The sequence below is a fragment of the Anguilla anguilla genome, chromosome 2 (assembly GCF_013347855.1).
Source record: "Anguilla anguilla isolate fAngAng1 chromosome 2, fAngAng1.pri, whole genome shotgun sequence".
Lineage (NCBI taxonomy): Eukaryota > Metazoa > Chordata > Actinopteri > Anguilliformes > Anguillidae > Anguilla > Anguilla anguilla.
Window position 1 is genome coordinate 63,687,109 of NC_049202.1, and position 22,942 is coordinate 63,710,050.

Sequence of the window (22,942 nt, forward strand, 5' to 3'; positions counted from 1 at the left end):
ATAACTACAAAGAGGAGCACTGTTGCCCCCTCCTGGAGGAGAATTAAAAATAGGAGACTGCTCTCATCGGAATTAGTCAGGAATTTAGACCAGTAAAAATGATGAGGAATTACAGTCCGAATGAATGTTGACATAAATATGATCTGAATATCTGCAAGATGTCATACATTCCATCTAGAGGGCTGTCTTGTCTTATTTTCTATATATTACCCAGGTAAAAAAAAAATTAACTACTGGAAACACAAATATGACAGCAGATTTTGTGCTTTGTTGTGCTTCTCTGGGGACTAATGTGAAGTGATCTCAGTATATTGCTGTATACAGATAAACTGTAGATTTTCCAATAACGGGAAGGTTTGTTTCTGGTCCTTTTATTTGAGTACAGTAATGAGCTACTCATTTTCATGTACTGTACTTAAATTGTACTGTGGAGCATATCTCCTTTATTTAAGTGGCAATAACTAACTACAGTACATGCCTCTCAAATGTAGCGATAAAGTGTGTCAGAAATGGGTTTCATTCTATTTTATTTATAAAGGAATTAGGCTTTCATAAAGCACTCACCTTCTGGATGTTCATAATGCACTTATTACCTCTGCATTAATGGTTTCACAATAAAAGCAGACAATGTGAATTATATATTTTTTAAATACAGTCCATTTATGCAGCTGGATCTTTAGACAAACAATCTAGAAAAATAATATTCAAATCTACAATGCATACTCTCCAACTGGCAATTCAATTTACAAATTTTGAGTTACAAACACAGGTCATAAACCATTATGGGATTTACATTTCATCAGTGCAAACATAGCACAAACGATAGACAATACTTTAATTCATGTACCGACCACTTGGGGCATGAACTTCACAGAGCTCTTTAATAATTGTGTTCTGCCACTACACTCATCAGGGTGGGTTTTTGTACAGGTCTGCTGTGGCTTTACTGCACTGTGTGTGTCGGGCACAGTAATACACAGCTGTGTCTCCAGTCTGCAGGCTGCTCCCCTGCAAAGTCACTGTGCTGCTGGAAGTGTCTCTGGTGATGATGAATTTGCTCTTTAGTGAATCTTGGTATCCAGTGCCCCCGCTAGAGCATATATATCCAACCCACTCCAGAGCTTTCCCTGCAGGCTGTCTGATCCAGTTTGTACAGTAGCTGCTATCAGTCAGGGAATACCCAGAGACTTTACAGGAGATGGTCAGAGACTCTCCTGGTTTTACAGCCATAGAGCCTGGCTGTGTGAGTTCAACACAGTGACCATCTGTGGAGACAGAAGTTAAAAAAACCATTTGTGAATATTTCAGTATTCAATATGCTCGTGGAAACAAAAAGAAACTGCTTATTTTAAAGTAAAACTTTGGAAAACATCACATCATTTTTACATTTTAAAATAGAAAATATGTATAGAGTTTGCTCACTTACAAGATAAAGTTCCCAGCAACGCAGCTAATACTACAATAGCGCCCATTGTCACACACAGATCTCCCTCTCTGTCTTACAGGTAACGCTCCTGTGTTGGGAGGAGAATTCTCTGTGGCTTTTATAGGAAATACAGTGAACTGAATTTGTTTAAATCTCTAGGGGTTGGATGAAGAAGAAAAACAACATAAATTCAGAGGGTATGAATATCCATTATGAGGAGGACTGCTGCCCCCTCCTGGAATAGAATAAAAGAACAGAAGACTGCTTCCACCACCATTGCTCTGGACTTTTGAACTGTAACATTTCTTATGGGTTAATACCTAATGAATGTTCAAGATATTATGATTTGAATATCTGCGCAATGTACAACATTCCAACTAGATTGATAAAAACACAAAAGAGTACTGCCCTTCTCATTTTCTTGGTAACTTCAGGGAAAACAAATGACAGCAGATATTTGTAAATGTTTGTGCTCCCATGAAAAAGCAGGTGTATATCTCAATATATCTGTTTATATTGTGTTTTTACTAGTAAATTACAGATATGACTAGAACTGGTAGCATTGTATCAGGAACTTGTGTTGGTGTAAGCTTATTGAAAATGCTAATGTGATATTCTGTTGTGATGTGCTAAGTTACATGAAGAGAAATACTACTGAATGGTACTCTGTACAAATCTGTAATCTTACTGTACTCTTTTGCCTCAACAACAATGTAATGGATTCTGATGTTCCTCTCCCTACAAACCACACAGTCTGCAATTCTGAGACCCACACAGGCTTTATTGTGCGCTTCATATAACAAACATATATTCTGATCAGCATCCCTAATTCTCACCTACACTTATGGCAATGGGCGTCAGGGAATAGTTAATGATAGCAGTGAGTCAGGATGTCTATTTAAAATCCTATCAGAACAGCTGAATCTCCTGCTATACAGTGTCCCTGTGACTGTGCTCAGGCTTTGATTATTGTGCTTGGAACAGAGAAAAGCTCCAATAACAGCAATTCCAACTTATATTTCCCAGCACTAAACACAGCCAACAGGAACAACTCCAAATGTATTTTAACATAGGAAACTGTTGCAATGTCAATCATTATGTAAACCATATTGAAGTACAACCAATCCGTGAATATGCATATAAATTCCTTCTCAAATGAATTCTTTACAAATAGTAATTTACACCCCAGTGTTTTCCATTTAAAATTTGTTTTCCCATGGTGTTTTACTTCTCCTTCATGCTCAGTCTCTGACCATTTTTCAGCTTATTCTACATTCAGGTTTTCTATATAAAAATGTCATTGATGTTCATTGTGAAAAAAATATATTCAATCCTTATAAATCTGAATTTGCTTATTTCACTTGTTGACATTAGGTTAAGACTTCTGGATACTTCTGGACTTCTGGATTCATATTTAAACAATATTATTTCTGTTGCTGACTGTGTGAACTGAAGTGTGAAGCAGTTTTTGTATGACTTTCTCTCACTGTGACTCTCGCGCACAGTAATACACAGCTGTGTCTCCAGTCTGCAGTCTGCTCCCTTTCAAAGTCACTGTGCTGCTGGAGGGTTCTCTGGTGATGGTGAACTTATTCTTTAGTGAATCTTTATAAGCTGTTCTTCCATCCGACCATATGCCTGCCACCCACTCCAGAGCAGGCTGTCTGATCCAGTGTGTAGCGTAGCTGTCATCAGTCAGGGAATACCCAGAGACTTTACAGGAGATAGGTAAAGGCTGCCCTGGTTTTACAGTCATAGAGCCTGGCTGTGTGAGTTCAACACAGTGACCATCTGTGGAGACAGAAATAAAAAGGTATTGCTGCATTCATCAAAAAGCAACATAATTATGGAAACATACACAATATAATTGACCTATTTGCTCTTATTTGAAAGTAAATCATTTGAAAAATGTCACAGAATCATTGTTCTATAAATTAAGATTATGAAAATAGCATTCTTACAAGATAAAGTCACCAGCAACACAGCTAATGCTATAATAACTCTCATTGTCACACACAGATCTCCCTCTCTGTCTTACAGGTGATGCTCCAGAGTTTGGAGGAGAATTCTCAGTGGGCTTTATACTGTGGACTGAATTTGTTTAAATCACCGGAGGTTGGAGGAAGGAGAGAAACAGAACAGAATGTCCATTATGAGGAGCATCTGCTGCCCCCTCCTGTTGTAAAATCAAAAATAGCAGACTGCTTCCACTAGCATAACTTGAGAATTTAGATCAGTGATTTATTTTGGTGGCATTATATTGTTTCAGAAATAAGGCTTATGAAGTTACCATACAGATTTATACGCATTGGAATACATTCCATTTAGATCACAAGAAATAAACTGAATTTAACAAGAGTACTTGCTTATTTGTCCTGTTTGGGGTACATTATTCTGGTTTAAAAAAGTAAACAGTAAACAGTAAAGCCATCTGGTTATATTTTAATATTCTCATTGAATACATAATGATGTAATTTGGATTGCCAGGTCTTCCTTTCTTCCACTAGAGACTGCTCTTCTCCTAAAGGTACCCACACCAATACGAAATATGCATAAAGCCATAACAAAATGGGTCACAATTTCTATTATGTATCACCAAATCAGGTCTTTATGAATCATAAAAAAACACCACTGGGGGATGTGTCTCACGACTGCATGTAAATTAATGACATCATAATTGAAAATGTTAATGAAAGAAAGTTTTAGTTTTTCTTTAACCAATATTGCATTGCAATTTGTTCAACTTGGAAAGATTCCAGGTACATGCTTAATTTATTTCTTACTGATGTATAAATGTGCATACAATAAACGAAAAATTGTTTGATATTTCTTTTAATGTTTTTTTAAAAAAATATTTAAATAAGACAGTAAATACAGTTATATATGATTGCTCTGTGTGATAATGGGGAAGAGGTTTTTGTGCAGCTCTCCCCTCACTCTCTCTCACTGTGTGTATCGGGCACAGTAATACACAGCAGTGTCTTCAGCTGTCAGGCCGTTCATCTGTAAATACAGCTGGTTCTTGCTGTTGTCTCTGGAAATGGTGAATCTTCCCTGAATAGACTGGGCGTAGTACACGCTAGAGCTGTCATACCGATATCCCAACCACTCCAGTCCCTTCCCAGGAGCCTGCCTGATCCAGGCCATCCAGTAGCCGCTGAATGTGAGCCCAGAGGCTGTACAGGTCAGTGTGTAGGATTCTCCAGGCTTTTTAACTGCTGGTTCAGACTCAGTCAGTGTCTGACTTTTAACACCTGTGAAATTAAGAAAGACTTAGAACTCACAATCCACTACCGCACAAATCAACATTTTAGAAAGAACTAAAAGAATAAGAAATTTAAACCTACTGGTAAAGATTACGGTAATCAGAAACAGACTGGTTATAATACTCATGGTGAAAGACTTCTACAGTTGATATGCTAGCCCTTCAGTCAGTCTCCAACAACAGTTCCTCCTCCCTCAGTGCAGAGAGGTAAATGTAGAAGGAAGAGCTCAGAGTTTGCATGAACTCCTCCTCACTGGGTGGGCAGATCACATGCTGTTTAAATAGAGCAGTCAGAGCTGTAGATGGGATGCAGATCATATAGCAGTTATAAGTATTATCCATCATTACAGCCATGTGTCTCTCTTCCATGGCTGATTATTGCATTATTATTCATAATGAATGCAGGGAGTTTCCTGGCAGGTGAGGGTGGGAGAGTGGAGTCAGGAGCTCCCCAGTACTCAGTACATCACCAGTCAGTCTAACGCCTGGTCCACACTGCTTACCTCGCCTGTGTGTGACGGCTACCTCGCCGAACTGCAGCGGCTCACATGCATGTGTGTGTCCATAACACCAGCATTGCTGCTGCGGCGCTGCTACTGCCAGCCCTATCTTTCTACATTGAGTTTGCCCTTGATAATGGCCATCAATAAGAGAATGTTTGATTTCATTTCATTATAAATTTAATTTATATTTAGTTTAGACAGAAAAGGGTTAAGAAGCGTGTGCTCAATTATATAAAAAAAATAATAAGAAGAAGAATAAAAATAAATAAATAAAAAATATACAGCAATCCCTCTTCACATTTTTTCATGTCTGTGACATATTCAGATATATCCTAGTCATTGAAACTATAGTGAAAGGTGTCAGTTATGTAATGTTACTGGTATTCTATCAATATGACTATCAACAGCTCTTTCACTATTTTCTATTTTAGCTGAGAACCGCGCACCTCACTCGTGAGAAATAGGCTCCACGCTGAAACTCTAGATGACGTGCCGCAGCAGCGAGGCTCGAGCCGCGCCTCAGACGCGCGTCTCACGCAGGCTGTGTGGCTGCTCTAACCTGCTAACATGGGCGCCGAAATGAAAAGCAAGAGGTTCCGCGACCGTCACGCACAGGCGAGGTAAGAGGTGTGGACCGGGCCTAATGAGAGTGTCCCAGGGAGACAGCATCTGGCCACACTACAGAAAGCAGCTTGATATCCACTGTTAAACACTGGACCCTGTATTTGTAACACTAGTCTTATTTAACCAATATTTTCATATTACGAGCAGTGCTGAGTGGCATGGTGGTGCAGTGGGTAGTACCGGCGACTTACAGCAAGAAGGTTATGGGTTCGAATCTCAGCTTAGGCCTTTCTGTGTGGAGTTCGCATGTTCTCCCTGTGTCCATGTGGGTTTCCTCCAGGTACTCCGGTTTCCTCCCACAGTCCAAGGATATGCAGGTAGGCCGATTGGAGACTCTAAATTGCCCATAGGTATGAGTGTGTGAGTGAATGGTGTGTGTGTGTGCCCTGCGATAGATTGGCAGCCTGTCCTGGGTGTATTCCTGCCTCTTGCCCATTGCATGCTGGGATAGGCACCAGCCAGCACCCCCGTGACCCTGCTCAGGATAAGAGGGTATAGATAATGGATAGGATGACCAGTGCTGCTGCCCCCTTCTGGAGGAGAATGTTAAAAAGCAGACTGCTTCCACCAATGCATAGAGTGTACATAGGAACGGGTGAGGGTTGGAGTCTAGGAGGGTTCAAGCAGTGAAGCCTAGGAAGTAATGGCAATTCACTTGCCAAATTTAATTCAACGTAGAAAACTAAGGTGATTTAACAACCAAAGGTAATCTCTTCAGTCAAACTCTTGTGATCATACATTTCATTATGTTTGAGATCAATGGTTGGTAAATCCAGATAAATGTTTTATTACATATTGGCTTTTTGAAAAAAATCTGCTTTACATATGAAATGTAATGATCATTAATGGAGTTTCAAAATATCATCTGGAAAGTTTTATTTTGCCTTCAAAAGTCTGATATTCCTCATTCACTTCAATGGGAGCGCCAGTGTTTTGCACTCAACATGTGCAGTACTGGCTTACTTCTGGGGCGTCACAAGATTAGGTTAGCTGAAGGTGTGCTTGCCTGTCTAGTTAAATATGCATGTCTGTGCGCCAACATTGCAACCCAGCTTATGCAAATTAGGATGATTATGTGTTTAAGAAATCTCAGTGGAATGAATGATTATGTTATTACCATTTATAAAATGAAAATAATAAAGGACAAATTAAAAGTTTGTGTTGTTTATTGCCATAATGTTGAAGTGTATATGCATTATGTTCAAGGGTTTTGATTCAGGAGCTTGTTTTGTAAATCATATATCCCATAAAATATTATAAAGAAAACATGCTCCTGCGTCTATATCCCCATTGTGTAATCATGCCAAAGTCTGCAGTTTTTGTGTTTTACAAACTTTCGCTTGTTACTCAAGCTATTGTTCACTTTGAATCCACTGCGAGCTTAATATAGAGGAATAATTTAACACATATAATTAAGTTGGATTAAATGTAGTTGTTATTTTCTTAAATTAATTTCAACTTTGTTTAAAAATGTGTGATGAAGCCTTATGGTGGAAATCCAGGAGAAAAACAATAACAGATAATGTCTTTAGGCCATACAGCACAGCCAGTCACACACTGCCTGCTAAATCATCTGTGGAGGCATTTTGTACAGCAGGGCCTTAAACTCTCTCACTGTGCCTCTCGGGCACAGTAATACACAGCTGTGTCTGAGGACTGGAGATTGGTGATGTCTAAGTAAGCAATGCTGTTGGATGAATCTTCTGTAACATTGAAACGATCGTCAGAAGAACCGCGGTAATATCCGACCCATTGCAGCCCTTTGTTTGGAGCCTGTCGAACCCAGTGCACACTGTAGCTGCTGAGTGAGAATCCAGTAATTTTGCAGGAGAGCCTCACGGAATCTCCAGGCTTCTTCATCTGTGGAGCAGACTCTGTCAGTGTGATGTCACAATGAACATCTGCAGAAGGGGACAAAAACACAGTTTTACAACAGTTCTATAGCCAGTGCTGTAGCACCACTCAATCAAGTGTTGTGAGACAGGAGAAAAGAGGGAATGAAATCAGCTGTGTCCTTACATTTAAACGCAAACAGCAAAGCTATGATGAACACTAAGGCCTCCATTTTTATTTCATTTACAGCAACAAAAGGCAAGAAGTGAACAGTGCTGCTCGTCACTGGGTATGTTCTGTAATTTCTGTGTTTTAAAGAACATGGGGCTCATGGGATTTACATAACCGCCTCTCATGGGAATTCCTATTTACATAAAGTGTACAGTGTGTATATAAACGCTTAGTTGGTCTGAATGTACCAAAAACATTACTTACTGAATGTTTCATTACAGAAAATGTTCCTTTCCTGTGCAAATATTGGCAATATTGTAAAATATATTAATTTAAATTTCTAATGCAACACATCTAAATCAAGTATTGATAGCTATTTTCCCATCATTAAAATGCTCTAACTCTCCAGATGCTGTTGAAATCTCAAAACATTCCAGCAAATGTGTGAGAATGTTACTTAATACCACACAAAATAATGTGAAAGAATACATTTTTTTGCTGAAAAATGAACCTTTCTTATGAAATTGTTGGAAATCTAGCAACATTTTGAAATGGACACTTTGAGGCAGAAAAAAAAATGAATTTCATGACATTTCTACCAAAAATTTAAAAATTGCACGGCTGTGTGGCAGTAGTCAGAAGCCAGAATAATAATTACTGTTATTTTAATTTATTTTTGGGTGGGGCGTTCCTCTGGTTTTACACAGTTGGACAGAAACAGAAACTCACAGGATGCAGCTGCCAGGACCTTCTGCAGAGATGCAGGGAACATGGTTTGTGTTGCAGATGAGCTGCAGTGAGCTGCCCTTCTCTCCTCTCCAGGGCTTAGAGGCTGTGGTCATTTTTAAACAGAAAAGGGGGCTGAGCTTTATTTAGTCGGACTGTGGTGTGAGATGCTGGGATCACACAGGGTCCATCAGGTCCTTTCTAACCCTGACGATTTTCTTTTCTCCTTGTTTGGAGAACACACGCATTATTAGACCTGTCCTACTACTAAGAGACACTCATAGCTACTTTACAAGAGGTAGCTCGACAGACTTCATACCTTTATGATTCAATAGCCTAATGGGCAAAAACACATTTCTCTGCTGTGCAGCAGTATAGTGGAATAATCTGCCCACAAACCTGAAACTGAGTGTTTCACGGAGCACGTTTAAAGTGGCCTTAAAGAAATGGTTACAAAGTACCATGTAGAATATTCAATTTTAACTTTTATGACCAAGAAAGCATGAGCCTGTTGACATAGCTACCCCGCCGCCTGCTATTTATATATTGATTGTATTGTCGTTTCCTGTCTTGTTGTTGTTTTGCTTTTATCTTGTAGAGTGTTAAGTGTTACACTGGAGGACCACAATGGAAATAAGCCTTCGGGCTTTATTGTGTTTTCATCCTCTGTGATTTTAGTGTATGTAATGACTGCAGTGCAGTGTTACATGTGCTTTTTAATCATCAAATAAATTCATTCATTCATTGATTACTTGTTAAATGTCCTTCATCAGTTCAGGACAGAAAAGGAAAAATGAACAAAGTCTTCATATATTCTGCAGCTATGCAAACCACATTACATCACATTACATTCATGTATATGTCCACAGGAGTTTGATAGGGAACAAAACTTCCATTTTTAAACTGCAAAACTCATCTCTGTTTCTTTTCAGTGCTTGTTCGCTCTAAAACATTTTGAATTTGTTTTAATAAAAATGATCAATTAATTATTTATTTTATTCCCATGCTCAAAACCCACCTGAAATTCAATTTTGAAACACATTTATTCGCAATAAAACGAGACATAAAAGAAACAAAAATCTAAATGCTGAATAAAGCAAAAAAAAAAAAAAAAAACTACAGGGAAGACTCAAGTGAAAATGTCCAAATACAAGCTGAATATGTGTCTGTGGCTCTGTACCATAGGAAAGAATGTGGGGACGGGAGAGAGGTAAAAACTGTAGATTATGGATTTGTGTGAATCACAGTATATAAATATTTCTATCACTTTTTTATGTAGCAACGATGCTGTACCTGTACCCCTTCAGGAGTCTTAATAAAATGCAGCTGGCCCAGCATTAGGATTCTCTCACTGATCTGGAGGGGAGCACGAGGCCGTTTGTCTCTGAGGCAGCCTGTGGGTTTATGCACAGACGCGGCACCGCCCTGCGTCACTGTGTTAGTCGAGCGCAGTAATACACGGCTGTGTCCTCAGTCTGCAGGCTGCTGATATCCAAGTACAGCACGTTGCTGCTGTCTCTGGAGATGGTGAACCGGCTCTTGAACGGCGTGGGAGAGTCGATGCTTCCGCCTCCCCAGATGATTCCCATCCACTCCATGGCTTTCCCCGGACGCTTCCGAATCCAGCTCGTGCCGTAATCTGTCAAGGCGTACCCAGAAACCTGACAGGACACCTTCACGGACCCTCCAGGTGACTTGGCCTGAGCGGGGGAGGAGGTCAAAGTGATGGCGTCCAGACCTAAAACAGGAGATTAAAAGCAGGATTAAAACGTGGGTTAATCCACGTTATCGCAAACTGATAGTCATTACTATCATGCCGTTATGACTGGGTGACGTATCTAGTTTAGTCCCATTCTAAATGGAACATATTTGACATAAACAACATAACAGTGGCGACGTGAAGATCCCAGACTGAAGTCATCAACCACTTACATGGCAGGAAGGCCAAGAGGGGAAGGAGCAGACGGATCATATTTGCAGTGCAGTTGCAGTGAGGACGACTTTGACTGGCGCGCATCACTGTCCCTCTGCTCTCACAGGAACGGTCTGTTATAGACGGTGACACACAGGCCAGATTTACATACAGCTCTTCCTGTTTCCACACATTGAGATGTCACCCCCAGGGAGTCAGTGCAGACTGGAAGAGTCATGCCTGTGGAGGCAGTGCAGGCTACGGGAGGTGAATCAGTGGAAGAAAAGCCGCCACATTGGGGTGCCATGCCACAGGAGCCAATGCTGAATAGAGGAATGTGACTAATGAGGCCAGTATATAATTTATTAGTTAGAGTTTGAGTGCAAAACTGGAATCAAATCAGTTGAGCCAATGCATGGGGAAACGATCAATTCAGCAGAGTCAAAACATAACAGAAGAGTCACGTTCAAAGAAGAGTTCAATCAACAAAGTAAACTCTGACCCCCCGTGCCAGAGCAGTAGAGTTAACACAGGACACCGCAGGATAGAGTTCTCAGTCTCCAGTGCAATAGAACTTTATGCCTGAAATTACCCTTGCACTTCTTTCCCAACCTTTGTGATATTGCGCTTTAAATAAACTTGACTTGACTTGGCTGATTGAAAGGACTTCTCAAAACACACCAGAGACTGCAGACCTCCAGAACTGGGGTCTGAGCCCCCTGCACTCAGAGGTATGTTTTAGGAGGCGGGTGTGGAACCATGCTGGTGGGCTATAACTGTTACTAAATTCACTGCAAACTTCTACTTTTTTCACATGTTTACTTACTCTTATTTATATCACAATCTGGCATTTTAACTACATTTACTGAAAAGCTCAAAACTGACAGTTGAAGACTGCTCTTCTGTCCCTTTATGAAATGGTTTCTCAGGGTCTCATCTACGGGTCTGCTGGTGTTCGTGCTTCCAAGAGATTACAGTTCCCCTCTTTGTCCTACAGGTCATGCTCCAGGATTAATTCAGAGGGTCAGAATTTCCATTATGAGGAGCACTGCTGCCCCCTCCTGGTGTAGAATTAAATGCAGGAGGCTTTTTAAACCTGCATTACTCCGGAATTTAGATCAGAAAAAGTGCTCATGGATGTTTATTATTGTTTATTTAGTTATGATGTGAATATCTGTGCAATGCAATACATTCTAGAAAATATTGCTAGAAATACACTTGAAATCTGTCTTGTCTTATTTTCAGTACATTATCCTGCTAACAAATTTAACTACAGGCAAAATGTAAATGACAGCAGATTTTTGTGTATGCCTCTGCTTCCATGGAGAAAAAATCAGATGAGCTCAAAGCTAAATCAAATTTTTTTGAAAGTGAAGTCTGTTATATCCTTACAGGAGACTTAGGAGTTTAAACAGTATGTACGTCTAAATATATAATGTGTAAAATTATACTCCATGTAATAGATTGGCAACCTGTCCGGGGTGTGTTCCTGCCTCTAGCAAAATGCATGCAGGGACAGGCTCCTGCACCCCCATTGCCCTGACCAGGATAAGTGGGTATAGATAATGGATGGATGAATGAATGTACTCCAAATAGCAATTTTAGTAACTTAAATCTTTATTGTTGGGGTGGGGTGGTGCTTAACAACTCAAAATACTTTTTGTTGCAGTTTTTTTACTTCTGGTAAATTAAGAATAGCCAGGAATGGTACAAATTATGAGGGAGAATATTTATGACTGAAGACTGGTTCTCCCATTTCAATGAATTGACTCACTCAAATGAAGTGTGAAAGGCTTTTTGTTTTGCTATCAAATGACTTTCTCTCACTGTGACTCTCGGGCACAGTAATACACAGCTGTGTCTCCAGTCTGCAGGCTGCTCCCCTGAAAAGTCATTGTGCTGCTGGACGTGTCTAAAGAGATGGTGAACTTGCTCTTTAGTGAATCTTTATAAGCAGTGTTAGCGTCATTCTTCCAATATCGTCCAATCCACTCCAGAGCTTTCCCTGCAGGCTGTTGAATCCAGTGTGTACCATAGCTGCTATCAGTCAGGGAATACCCAGAGACTTTACAAGAGATGGTCAGAGGCTGTCCTGGTTTCACATCCAAAGAATCTGGCTGGGTGAGTTCAACACAGTGACTGTCTGTGAAAAGACGACAATATTGCAAATGAAAAGCTCATACTGCACACAGAAATGACTTATAATCTATTTTATGACATATACTCCAAAGAACAACACAACCGCATTGGAGCAGTATTATTAACAGCAATATTAACTTTTTCACTTACATGGAAAAGTTCCCAGCAACACTGCTAATGCTACAATAGCTCCCATTGTCACACACAGATCTACCTCTCTGTCTTACAGGTGATGCTCCTGCGTTAGGAGGATAATTTTCAGTGGCTTTTATAAGAAATACAGTGGACTGAATTTGTTTAATTCTCTAGGGGTAGGAGGAAGAAGAAAAACAAAATAAATTCAGAGGGTATGAATATCCATTATGAGGAGCACTAGTGCCCCCTCCTGGAGTAGAATGAAAAACAGAAGTCTGCTTCCAACAGCATTGCTCTGGAATTTAGATCAGTAACATTTCTTATGGGTTAATACCGAATGAATGTTCAAGATATTATGATTTGAATATCTGTGCAATGTACAACATTCCAACTAGATTGATGAAAACACAGAAGAGTGCTGTCCTTCTCATTTTCTTGGTAACTTCAGGGAAAACAAATGACAGCAGATATTTGTAAATGTTTGTGCTCCCACGAAAAAGCAGGTGTATATCTCAATATATCTGTGTATATTGTGTTTTTATGAGTAAATTACATATATGACTATAACTGGTAGCATTGTATCAGGAATTAGTGTTGGCGTAAACTAATTGAAAATGCTAATGTGATATACTAAGTGATGTGCTAATTTACATGAAGAGAAATACTACTGAATGGTACTCTGTGCAAATCTGTAATCTTACTGTAGTCTTTTGCCTCAAAAACAATGTGATTGGTTTTAATGTTCCTCTCCCTACAAACCACACAGTCTGCAATTCTGAGACGCACACAGGCTTTATTGTGCGCTTCAAATATCAAACATATATTCTGAACAGCATCCCTGATTCTCACCTACACTTATGGCAATGGGAGTCAGGGAATATTTAATGACAGCAGTGAGTCGGGATGTCAATTCAAAATCCTATCAGAACAGATTTCAGGGAAGTACGGAGAAGCTTTTCGTATTCAGTGGAAGAATGTGAAACGGATGCTCTGGCGACAAGTTCTGCTCAAAAATCTATCTGCATAGTGAAAGGCATGCTTCCAAAAGGAGATAACATTAAGAAAACATGTTTTTGAGTGGAGGAGGTCTTTAAGCTTTTTTTTCACCAAAATTGCATTGTTATCTGATCTATATGAAAAGCTTATGGGAACATGCTTCTTTTCCTTCTGATGAAGACATGTGTGTCCAATAAATTATGGACACCAACATTATTTGATATTTATTTTACATTTAAAAAATGTATTGTTATTTAATTTGGCCAGTAAATCCAGTTATTTACAGTAGCACCGTGTGATAAAGGGGAAGAAGTTTTTGTGCGGCTCTCCCCTCACTCTCTCTCACTGTGTGTCTCTGGCACAGTAATACACAGCAGTGTCTTCAGCTGCCAGCCTGTTCATCTGTAAATACGGCTGGTTCTTGCTGTTGTCTCTGGAGATGGTGAATCTTCCCTTAACAGACGTGGCATAGTATGTGCTGCCACAAGCACTACTGATCTCAGCCACCCACTCCAGTCCCTTCCCAGGAGCCTGTCTGATCCAGTGCATCCAGGAGCTGCTGAATGTGAACCCAGAGGCTGTACAGGTCGGTGTGTGGGATTCTCCAGGCTTTTTAACTGCTGGTTCAGACTCAGTCAGTGTCTGACTTTTAACACCTGTGAAATTAAGAAAGACTTAGAATTCACTATTGACAACCTCACAAAACATTTTAGAAAAAACTAAAAGAATAAGAAATTTAAACTTACTGGTAAAGATTACTGTAATCAGAAACAGGCTGATTATAATATTCATGGTGAAAGACTTCTACAGTTGATATGCTAGCCCTTCAGTCAGTCTCCAACAGCAGTCCTTCCTCGCTCGGTGCAGAGAGGTAAATGTACAAAGAAGAGCTCAGAGTTTGCATGAACTCCTCCTCACTGGGTGGGCAGATCACACACTGTTTAAATAGAGCCGTCAGAGCTGTAGACTGCAAATACTATATGAGAACTGTTAGATTGTAAGGTTGTAGTTCATGGTTTCCCACATACCATGCATTACAGTCAAGAGGGAAATGACATTATTTAAAGAGCCATGTTCCATGTTCAGTAGCCATGCAGTTCTGCTCCATTCCTGCTGCTCCAAAGCATCTTGTCTACAGCAGTGTGATCTTCACTGTAGTGCTGTTCAGAGGACATATTATACCAAATGAATGTTGTCTCAGTGTGTAAGAGTGGCTCATATAATATCCTGGTCTCCAGATATATACTGCCTTATGAAAGTATTCAGACCCCTTGAAAGTTATACATTTTTTTCTAGATAACAAATAACACGAACACAATATATTTATTGTCAACTCAGATTTCTAACAACAGATTTTCAGTCTAAAATGAGTTATTTGTCAGCAAATACTTTAAAGGAAATGTTAAAATTGAAATATGCTGCTCGCAGAGAACCATTTAAACCAGAGGAATGTAATCTGAGCGTGTAAGAGCAGCTCAAAGAATGTACTGATCAGCAAGTATATTCTGATCAGCCTCCCTGCCCCCCAACAACTCTTATGGTGATGGGTGTCATGGAATATTTAATGACAACAGTGAGTTGGGATGTCAATTTAAAATCCTATCAGAACGACTGAATCTCCTACAGCACAGTGTCCCAGTGATTGTGCTCAGGGTTCGATTATTGTGATTGGTACAGAGAGAAGACCCAATAACAGCAGTTCCAACTTATATTTCCCAGAACTAAGCTCACATTTCAGCACTCCAAATGTCTTTTCACATAGGAAACATATGTTCATCAATATGTAAACCATTCACAGCAATAACCAATAACCCATGAATGTGCATATAAATTACTGCTCAAATACATTCTTTACAAAGAGTAATTTATTCCCCAGTGTTTTCCATTTTAAATCTGTTTCCCCATGGTGTTTTACTTCTCCTTCTTCATGTTCAGTTTCTGACCACTTTTCAGCTTATTCTACATTCAGGTATTCTTTACAAAAATGTCATTGATATTTGTGATTAAAAATTATATTCAATCCTCAGATATATCAATTTGCTTATATCAATTTTTGACATTTAGTTAATACTTTTGGCTACAGATAATTCATATTTAAGCAATACTGTTTCTGTTGCTGACTGTGAACTGAAGTGTGAAGTAGTTTTTGTATCACTCCCACATGACTTTCTCTCACTGTGACTCTCGGGCACAGTAATACACAGCTGTGTCTCCAGTCTGCAGGCTGCTCCCTTTCAAAGTCACTGTGCTGCTGGAGGTGTCTCTCGAAATGGTGAACTTGCTTTTTAGTGAATCTTTTAAACGAGTGTTTCCATTATAATAGATTAACCCAATCCACTCCAGAGTTTTCCCTGCAGGCTGTCTAATCCAGCCTGTAGCATAGCTGCTATCAGTCAGGGAATACCCAGAGACTTTACAGGAGATGGTCAGAGACTGCCCTGGTGTTAAAACCGTAGAGCCTGACTGTGTGAGTTCAACACAGTGACCGTCTGTGCAGACAGAAATAAAAAGATATTGGTGAGTATATCAATAAGCAGTGTAATTATAGAAACAAACTGCAAACACTTAAAACATATGATTTAATCTTATTATAAGTAAACTAATTTAAAAGAAAATCATCATTTTCATTTAAAATAAAAATATGAATGCAGCATGCTCACTTACAAGATAAAGTTCCCAGCAACACTGCTAATGCTACAATCACTCCCATTGCCAAACACAGATCTCCCCTCTCTGTCTAGCAGGTGATGCTCCGGTGTTGGGAGGATAATTCTCAGTGGCTTTTATAGGAAATACTGTGGACTGAATTTGTTTAAATTTCTAGGGGTTGGAGGAAGAAGAAAAACAAAATAAATTCAGAGAGTATGAATATCCATTATGAGGAGGACTGCTGCCCCCTCCTGGAATAGAATAAAAAAACAGAAGACTGCTTCCACTAACATTGCTCTGGACTTTTGATCTGTAACATTACTTATGGGTTAATACCGAATGAATGTTCAAGATATTTTGATTTGAATATCTGCGCAATGTACAACATTCCAACTAGATTGATAAAAACACAAAAGAGTGCTGCTGTGGTGTAAGGATGGCTGGTTTAAGCAGCCACACCTGCCCTGGGTCAAGTTAATTAGACCTGGCTAGTTAGATAATTGTTTATTAATTAGATAATTGGCCAGGCTAATTGGACCCAGGAACAGGGGTGGCTGCACCTGTGCGTAGTCCGGTAATCAGTGCGCACAGGTTAAATCTGCCATCCCAGGGGAGCCTCTCTGCCATGACAGTGTTTTAACAGCTGCTCCTTGGCAGTAACATCTTGCCAAACCATCGTAAATAAATGTGGACTATTTGAGCATCATCTCCCTGTGTCTCTGTGCTGGAGGGCCCCTTGGAAAGCCACTTCGGTGGCCTGTGGCAGGCTTGTTTGCCACAGCTGCCCTTCTCATTTTCTTGATAACTTCAGGGATAACAAATGACAGCAGATCTTTGTATATGTTTGTGCTCCAATGAAAAACGAGGAGTATATCTCAATATATCTGTTTATATAGTGTTTTTTATTAATGAATTATAGGTATGACAAGAACAGGTAGCATTGTATCAGGAACTGCTGTTTGCGTAAACTCATTTATAATGCTAATGGGATGGACTAAGCAATGTGTTAGTTTACATGAAGATAAATGGTACTAAACTGTACTCTATACAAAATCTGCACTCTTACTCTACTCTTTTGCCTCAACAACGTGATGGGTTCTGATGTTCCTCTCCCTACAAACCACACAGTCTGCAATTTTGAGACGCACACAGGCTTTATTGTGCACTTCATATAACAAATATATATTCTGATCAGCATCCCTGATTCTCACCTACACTTATGGCAATGGGCGTCAGGGAATAGTTAATGACAGTAGTGACTCGAAATGTCAATTTAAAATCCTATCAAAACAATTTTTAGGGAAGTAAGCAGATGCTCTTCGCCTTTAGTAGAATAATGTGAAAACGGCACTCTGGTGACACGTTCTGCTCAAAAATCAATCTGCATAGTGAAAGGCATGCTTCCAAAAGGAGTTGACATTAAGAAATCATATTTTTGAATGGAGGAGATTTTTAAGCTTATGTTTCACAAAAAATTGCATTGTTATCTGATCAATATGAAAAGCTTATGGGAACATGCTTCTTTTCCTTCTGATATAGACATGTGTATCCAACAAACTATGGACACCAACAGTATTTGATATTTATTTTTCATTTAAAAAATGTATTATTTAATATGGCCAGTAAATCCAGTTATTTACAGTAGTACTGTGTGATAAAGGGGAAGAGGTTTTTGTGCGGCTCTCCCCTCACTCTCTCTCACTGTGGGTCTCTGGCACAGTAATACACTGCAGTGTCTTCAGCTGCCAGCCTGTTCATCTGTAAATACAGCTGGTTCTTGCTGTTGTCTCTGGTGACGGTGAATCGTCCCTGAACAGACTGGGAATAGTAGATGGTGCCACTGCTAGAGCTAATGTAAGCAACCCACTCCAGCCCCTTCCCAGGAGCCTGTCTGATCCAGTGCATACCATAACCACTGAATGTGAACCCAGAGGCTGTACAGGTCAGTTTGTGGGATTCTCCAGGCTTTTTGACTGCGGGTTCAGACTCAGTCAGTGTCTGACTTTTAACACCTGTAAAATTGAGAAATACTTAGAACTCACAATCCACTACATCACAAATCAACATTTTAGTAAGAACTAAAGGAATGAGAAATTTAAACATACTGGTAAAGAATACTGAAATCAGAAGCAGGCTGGTTATAACAGTCATGATGAAAGTCGGGGACTGCAGTATGAGATGATAGTCCTTCAGTCAGTTTCTGACAACAGTCCCTCAGTGCAGAGAGGTAAATGTAGAAGGAAGAGCTCAGAGTTTGCATGAACTCCTCCTCACTGGGTGGGCAGATCACACGCTGTTTAAATAGAGCAGACAAAGCTGTAGATGGGGTGCAGATCATATAGCAGTTATAAGTATTGTCCATCATTACAGCCATGGGTCTCTCTTCCATGGCTGATTATTGCATTATTATTCATAGTGAATGCAGGGAGTTTCCTGGCAGATGAGGGTGGGAGAGTGGAGTCAGGAGCTCCCCAGTACTCAGTTCATCACAAGTCAATCTAATGCGAGTGTCCAAGACAGACATCATACGATCACACAATATAGAAAGCATCCTGATATCCAGTGTTAAATTCTTGACCCTGTATTTATAATACATATTTTGTGCTAATATTTTGATAATATGGTGCCCCCTCCTGGAGGAGAATTAGAAACAGTAGGCTGCTTCTGCCACTATTTCACCTGAATTTGTGGTAGATTTCCTTTAAAATTCTTAAGCATTGTGAAGAAGCTAAATGAAGTTTCAGATGTTGTTTTGATATATAATTACACATCATTGAAATGATATTATAGTATTTTGAATAATTGTTTGTCTCAGGACTATCTCATGAATGCAATACATGTTTTTAATGATGCATTAAAATATACAGTGTAATTACTGATAATTGAAGATACAGTGGTAGTGTATTTTTAGAACTTTAGACAACGCACTGTTGCCCTCACTTCTGATTCAGACTGACTGAGAGAAACCTGTGAATGGACACTTTAAGAAAGAAAAATTTTGAATTTCACAACATTTCAATAAAAAAACCCTAAGACTGTGTGGCAGTAGGCAGAGGCCAAAGCCAGAATTCTTCTTTTAATTTATTTTTGGGTGGGGCGTTCCTCTGGTTTTAAGCAGTTGGACAGAAACAGAAACTCACAGGATGCAGCTGCCAGGACCTTCTGCAGAGATGCAGGGAACATGGTTTGGGTTGCAGATGAGCTGCAGTGAGCTGCCTTCTCTCCACTCCAGGGCTTAGAGGCTGTGCTCATATTTAAACAGAAAAAGGGGCAGAGCTTTTTTTTAGTAGGACTGCGGTGTGAGATCCTCCCTCTCTGTCTTAAAGGTGAAGCTTACGTTGTGTATGAATTTTATAGGAAATTCTCTGGGGACTGAATCCACAATGAGGAGCATTTTGTGCATCTTTATGTTTCTCTGTAAGCTAATATCCAGTGATCCCAGTTAATTGTTGTCTACGGACATCCTGTAGATGTACCAAGAACAGGAAGGTTTATATCTTGACTTTTTATTTGAGTACAGTGATAATCTGCTCATTTACATATACATAAATTGTACTGAGGAGCATATCTTGTTAACATCAGTGGCAATAACAAACTACGTGTGTCTAAAATTTCTGCTGGGAACTGAACCTACAGCTTTTCAGCTACAAATACAGGTCCTGAACCATTATGGGATTTGCATTTCATCAGCACAAATGGTACACAAATGATGGAAAACATTTTAATTCATATTCTATCACTAGGGGTGCTAACTTCACAGAGCTCTTAAATGATTGTGTTTTGCCACTACACTCATCAGGGTTTTTGTACAGGTCTGCTGTGGCTTTGCTGCACTGTGTGTATCGGGCACAGTAATACACAGCTGTGTCTCCAGCCTGCAGGCTGCTCCCCTGCAAAGTCACTGTGCTGCTGGAGGTGTCTTTGGTGATGGTGAATTTGCTCTTTAGTGAATCTTTATAAGCAGTGCTACCACCCCATGCTATATATCCAATCCACTCCAGTGCTTTCCCTGCAGGCTGTCGGATCCAGGCTATGTAATCAGTGGTAAATGAATATGAGACTTTACAGGGGACAGATAAAGTCTCTCCTGGTTTTACAACCATAGAGCCTGGCTCAACACAGCAAATGTCTGTGGAAACAGAAATAAAAGGTATTTGTGAGTACATTAATATGCATTATTACTACGCAATTAACTGCAAAAACTAATAGAGAACTCATTTTATTTTATCTAGAAGTAAATCTTTGGAGGATTTCCCAGAAGAATCTTAATTACAATTCAAATAGGAATGTAGCATGCTCACTTACATGATAAAGCTCCCAGCAACACAGCTAATGCTACAATAACTCTCATTGTGACACAGATCTCTCTCTCTGCCTTACAGGGGATGCTCCTGTGTTGGGAGGAGAAGTCTCAGTGGTTTTTATAGTAAATAATGTGGGCTGAATTTGTTTACATCTCAGAGAGTTGGAGGAAGATTCGGAGGGTCAGAGTATCCTTCATGAAGAGCACTGCTGCCCCCTCCTGGAGGATAATTAAAAACAGCAGACTGTTTCCACCAGCATTGCTCCAGAATTTAATATCAGTAACAATGCTTATGGGTTCATGTCGAATTAATATTCAAGACGTTATAATTTGAATACCTGCGCAATATAAAACATTCCAACTCGATTGATAAGAACACACAGTAGTGCTGTCTTATCTTATTTTCTGGGTGACAAACGGTAACCACAAGGAAAATAAATGACAGCAGATCTTTGTATATGTTTGTGCTCCAATGAAAAATGAGGAGTATATCTCAATATATCTGTTTATGTAGTTTGTTTTATTAATGCATTACAGGTATGACAAGAACACTAGCATTGGATCTGGAACTGCTGTTTGCGTAAACTAATTTATAATGCTAATGGGATGGATGGACTATGTGCTAATTTACATGTAGAGAAATGGTACTGAACTGTACTCTATACAAAATCTGCACTCTTACTGTACTCTTTTACCTCAATGATAATAAGTAACTTTACATGTCTCTAAAATTTACCAATAAGGTATAATACAAACGGATCACAGATTTATTATGCATAACTGAATTACTATTAATCGCACCTTTAGAAGGAACACAACAGCTTAATACAATTTAATGTAAACTGCAGACACAAATTACACAGGAAATGACATTAAAGCTATGAAATCAGTCACAGTCTTTGTATGTGAATGTTTTAGAGAGAGTTCAGCTCATAAGATGAGGAGACTGAGGGCTGAAGTACTTGGTATTCATTAAGCTACTATAGATTAAACAAATATGACAGCGCATTGGCTGTTATTAGTTAGGAGTAAATACAAATATAATATGTCGCACATAGAAATGTTAGATTGGACCTGTTGAGGAACGTCTCTCATGTAACAACATCATACACTGTTCCAGTGCTTTCTTCAACTGTTTATCACTGTGCTGTTTATTTCTTTAAGTCAGTGAAGAGTGTGCATTATCCATAGAGTAAATGTTCAGTTCAAAACAAAATATTAAATGAAATGTACATTAACTATCAAAATAAATAATGTCTCTCCCTTACAGAGATAAAAATAGCAAGTTGACTTTCAATATTCAGACTCTCTGCAGGGGCATTAAAAATATGAATTCCCTGAAGTCTGCTGTGGTGACAGTTTCATGTAGAGAGTTATTGTCAGGGCTCAGGCTTGACTTCTCTCACTGTGGGTCTCTGGCACAGTAATACACAGCAGAGTCTTCAGCTGTCAGCCTGTTCATCTGCAGGTACAGCTTGCTGTTGGAGTCATCTCTGGATATAATGAATCTTCCCTCAACTGATTTGGAATAGTAGATGGGTGAACTAGATGTGCCAATGTAGGCAACCCACTCCAGTCCATTCCCAGGAGCCTGTCTGATCCAATTCATTCCATCGCTGCTGAATGTGAACCCAGAGGCTGTGCAGGTCAGTTTGTGGGATTCTCCAGGCTTTTTAACTGCTGGTTGTGACTCAGTCAGAGTCTGACATTTAACACCTGTAAAATGAAAAAAAGTCTTAGAACACACGACCTCACAAATACAATTTTAGTAAATATTAAATGTATGACAGATTCAAACCTACTTTTTAAGAACACTGTAATCAGAAGCAGGCTGGTTATAACAGTCATGTTGAAAGTCGTTGACTGCAGTCTGTGATGATGGTCCTACAGTCAGCCTCCAACAGCAGTCCCTCCTCCCTCAGTGCAGAGAGGTAAATATAGAAGGAAGAGCTCAGAGTTTGCATGAACTCCTCCTCACTGGGTGGGCAGATCACACACTGTTTAAATAGAGCAGACAGAGCTGTAGATGGGGTGCAGATCATATAGCAGTCATAAGTATTCTCCATCATTACAGCCATGTGTCTCTCTTCCATGGCTGATTATTGCATTATTATTCATAATGAATGCTGGGAGTTTCCTGGCAGGTGAGGGTGGGAGAGTGGAGTCAGGAGCTCCCCAGTACTCAGAACATCACCAGTCAGTCTAATGAGAGTGTCCAAAACCCTGTGTTATTAATACATGTCTTATGCCAATATTTTGA

At 39.6% G+C, this 22,942-nt stretch overlaps 1 protein-coding gene and 4 gene segments (V, D, J or C); 1 reads left to right on the plus strand and 4 right to left on the minus strand.

Annotated features, from left to right (window-relative positions):
- Positions 1-22,942, plus strand: part of LOC118220446 (titin-like) — a 435,810-nt gene that overhangs the window by 235,106 nt on the left and 177,762 nt on the right. The window lies entirely within an intron of this gene.
- LOC118220466 lies at positions 895-16,471 on the minus strand. The segment is given in 2 exon segments: positions 895-1,265; positions 16,395-16,471. Coding segments are annotated over 2 exon segments (402 nt in total).
- LOC118220473 lies at positions 9,842-10,609 on the minus strand. The segment is given in 2 exon segments: positions 9,842-10,286; positions 10,481-10,609. Coding segments are annotated over 2 exon segments (393 nt in total).
- On the minus strand, positions 18,078-18,595 carry LOC118220497. The segment is given in 2 exon segments: positions 18,078-18,391; positions 18,485-18,595. Coding segments are annotated over 2 exon segments (360 nt in total).
- LOC118220494 lies at positions 21,184-22,613 on the minus strand. The segment is given in 2 exon segments: positions 21,184-22,398; positions 22,485-22,613. Coding segments are annotated over 2 exon segments (360 nt in total).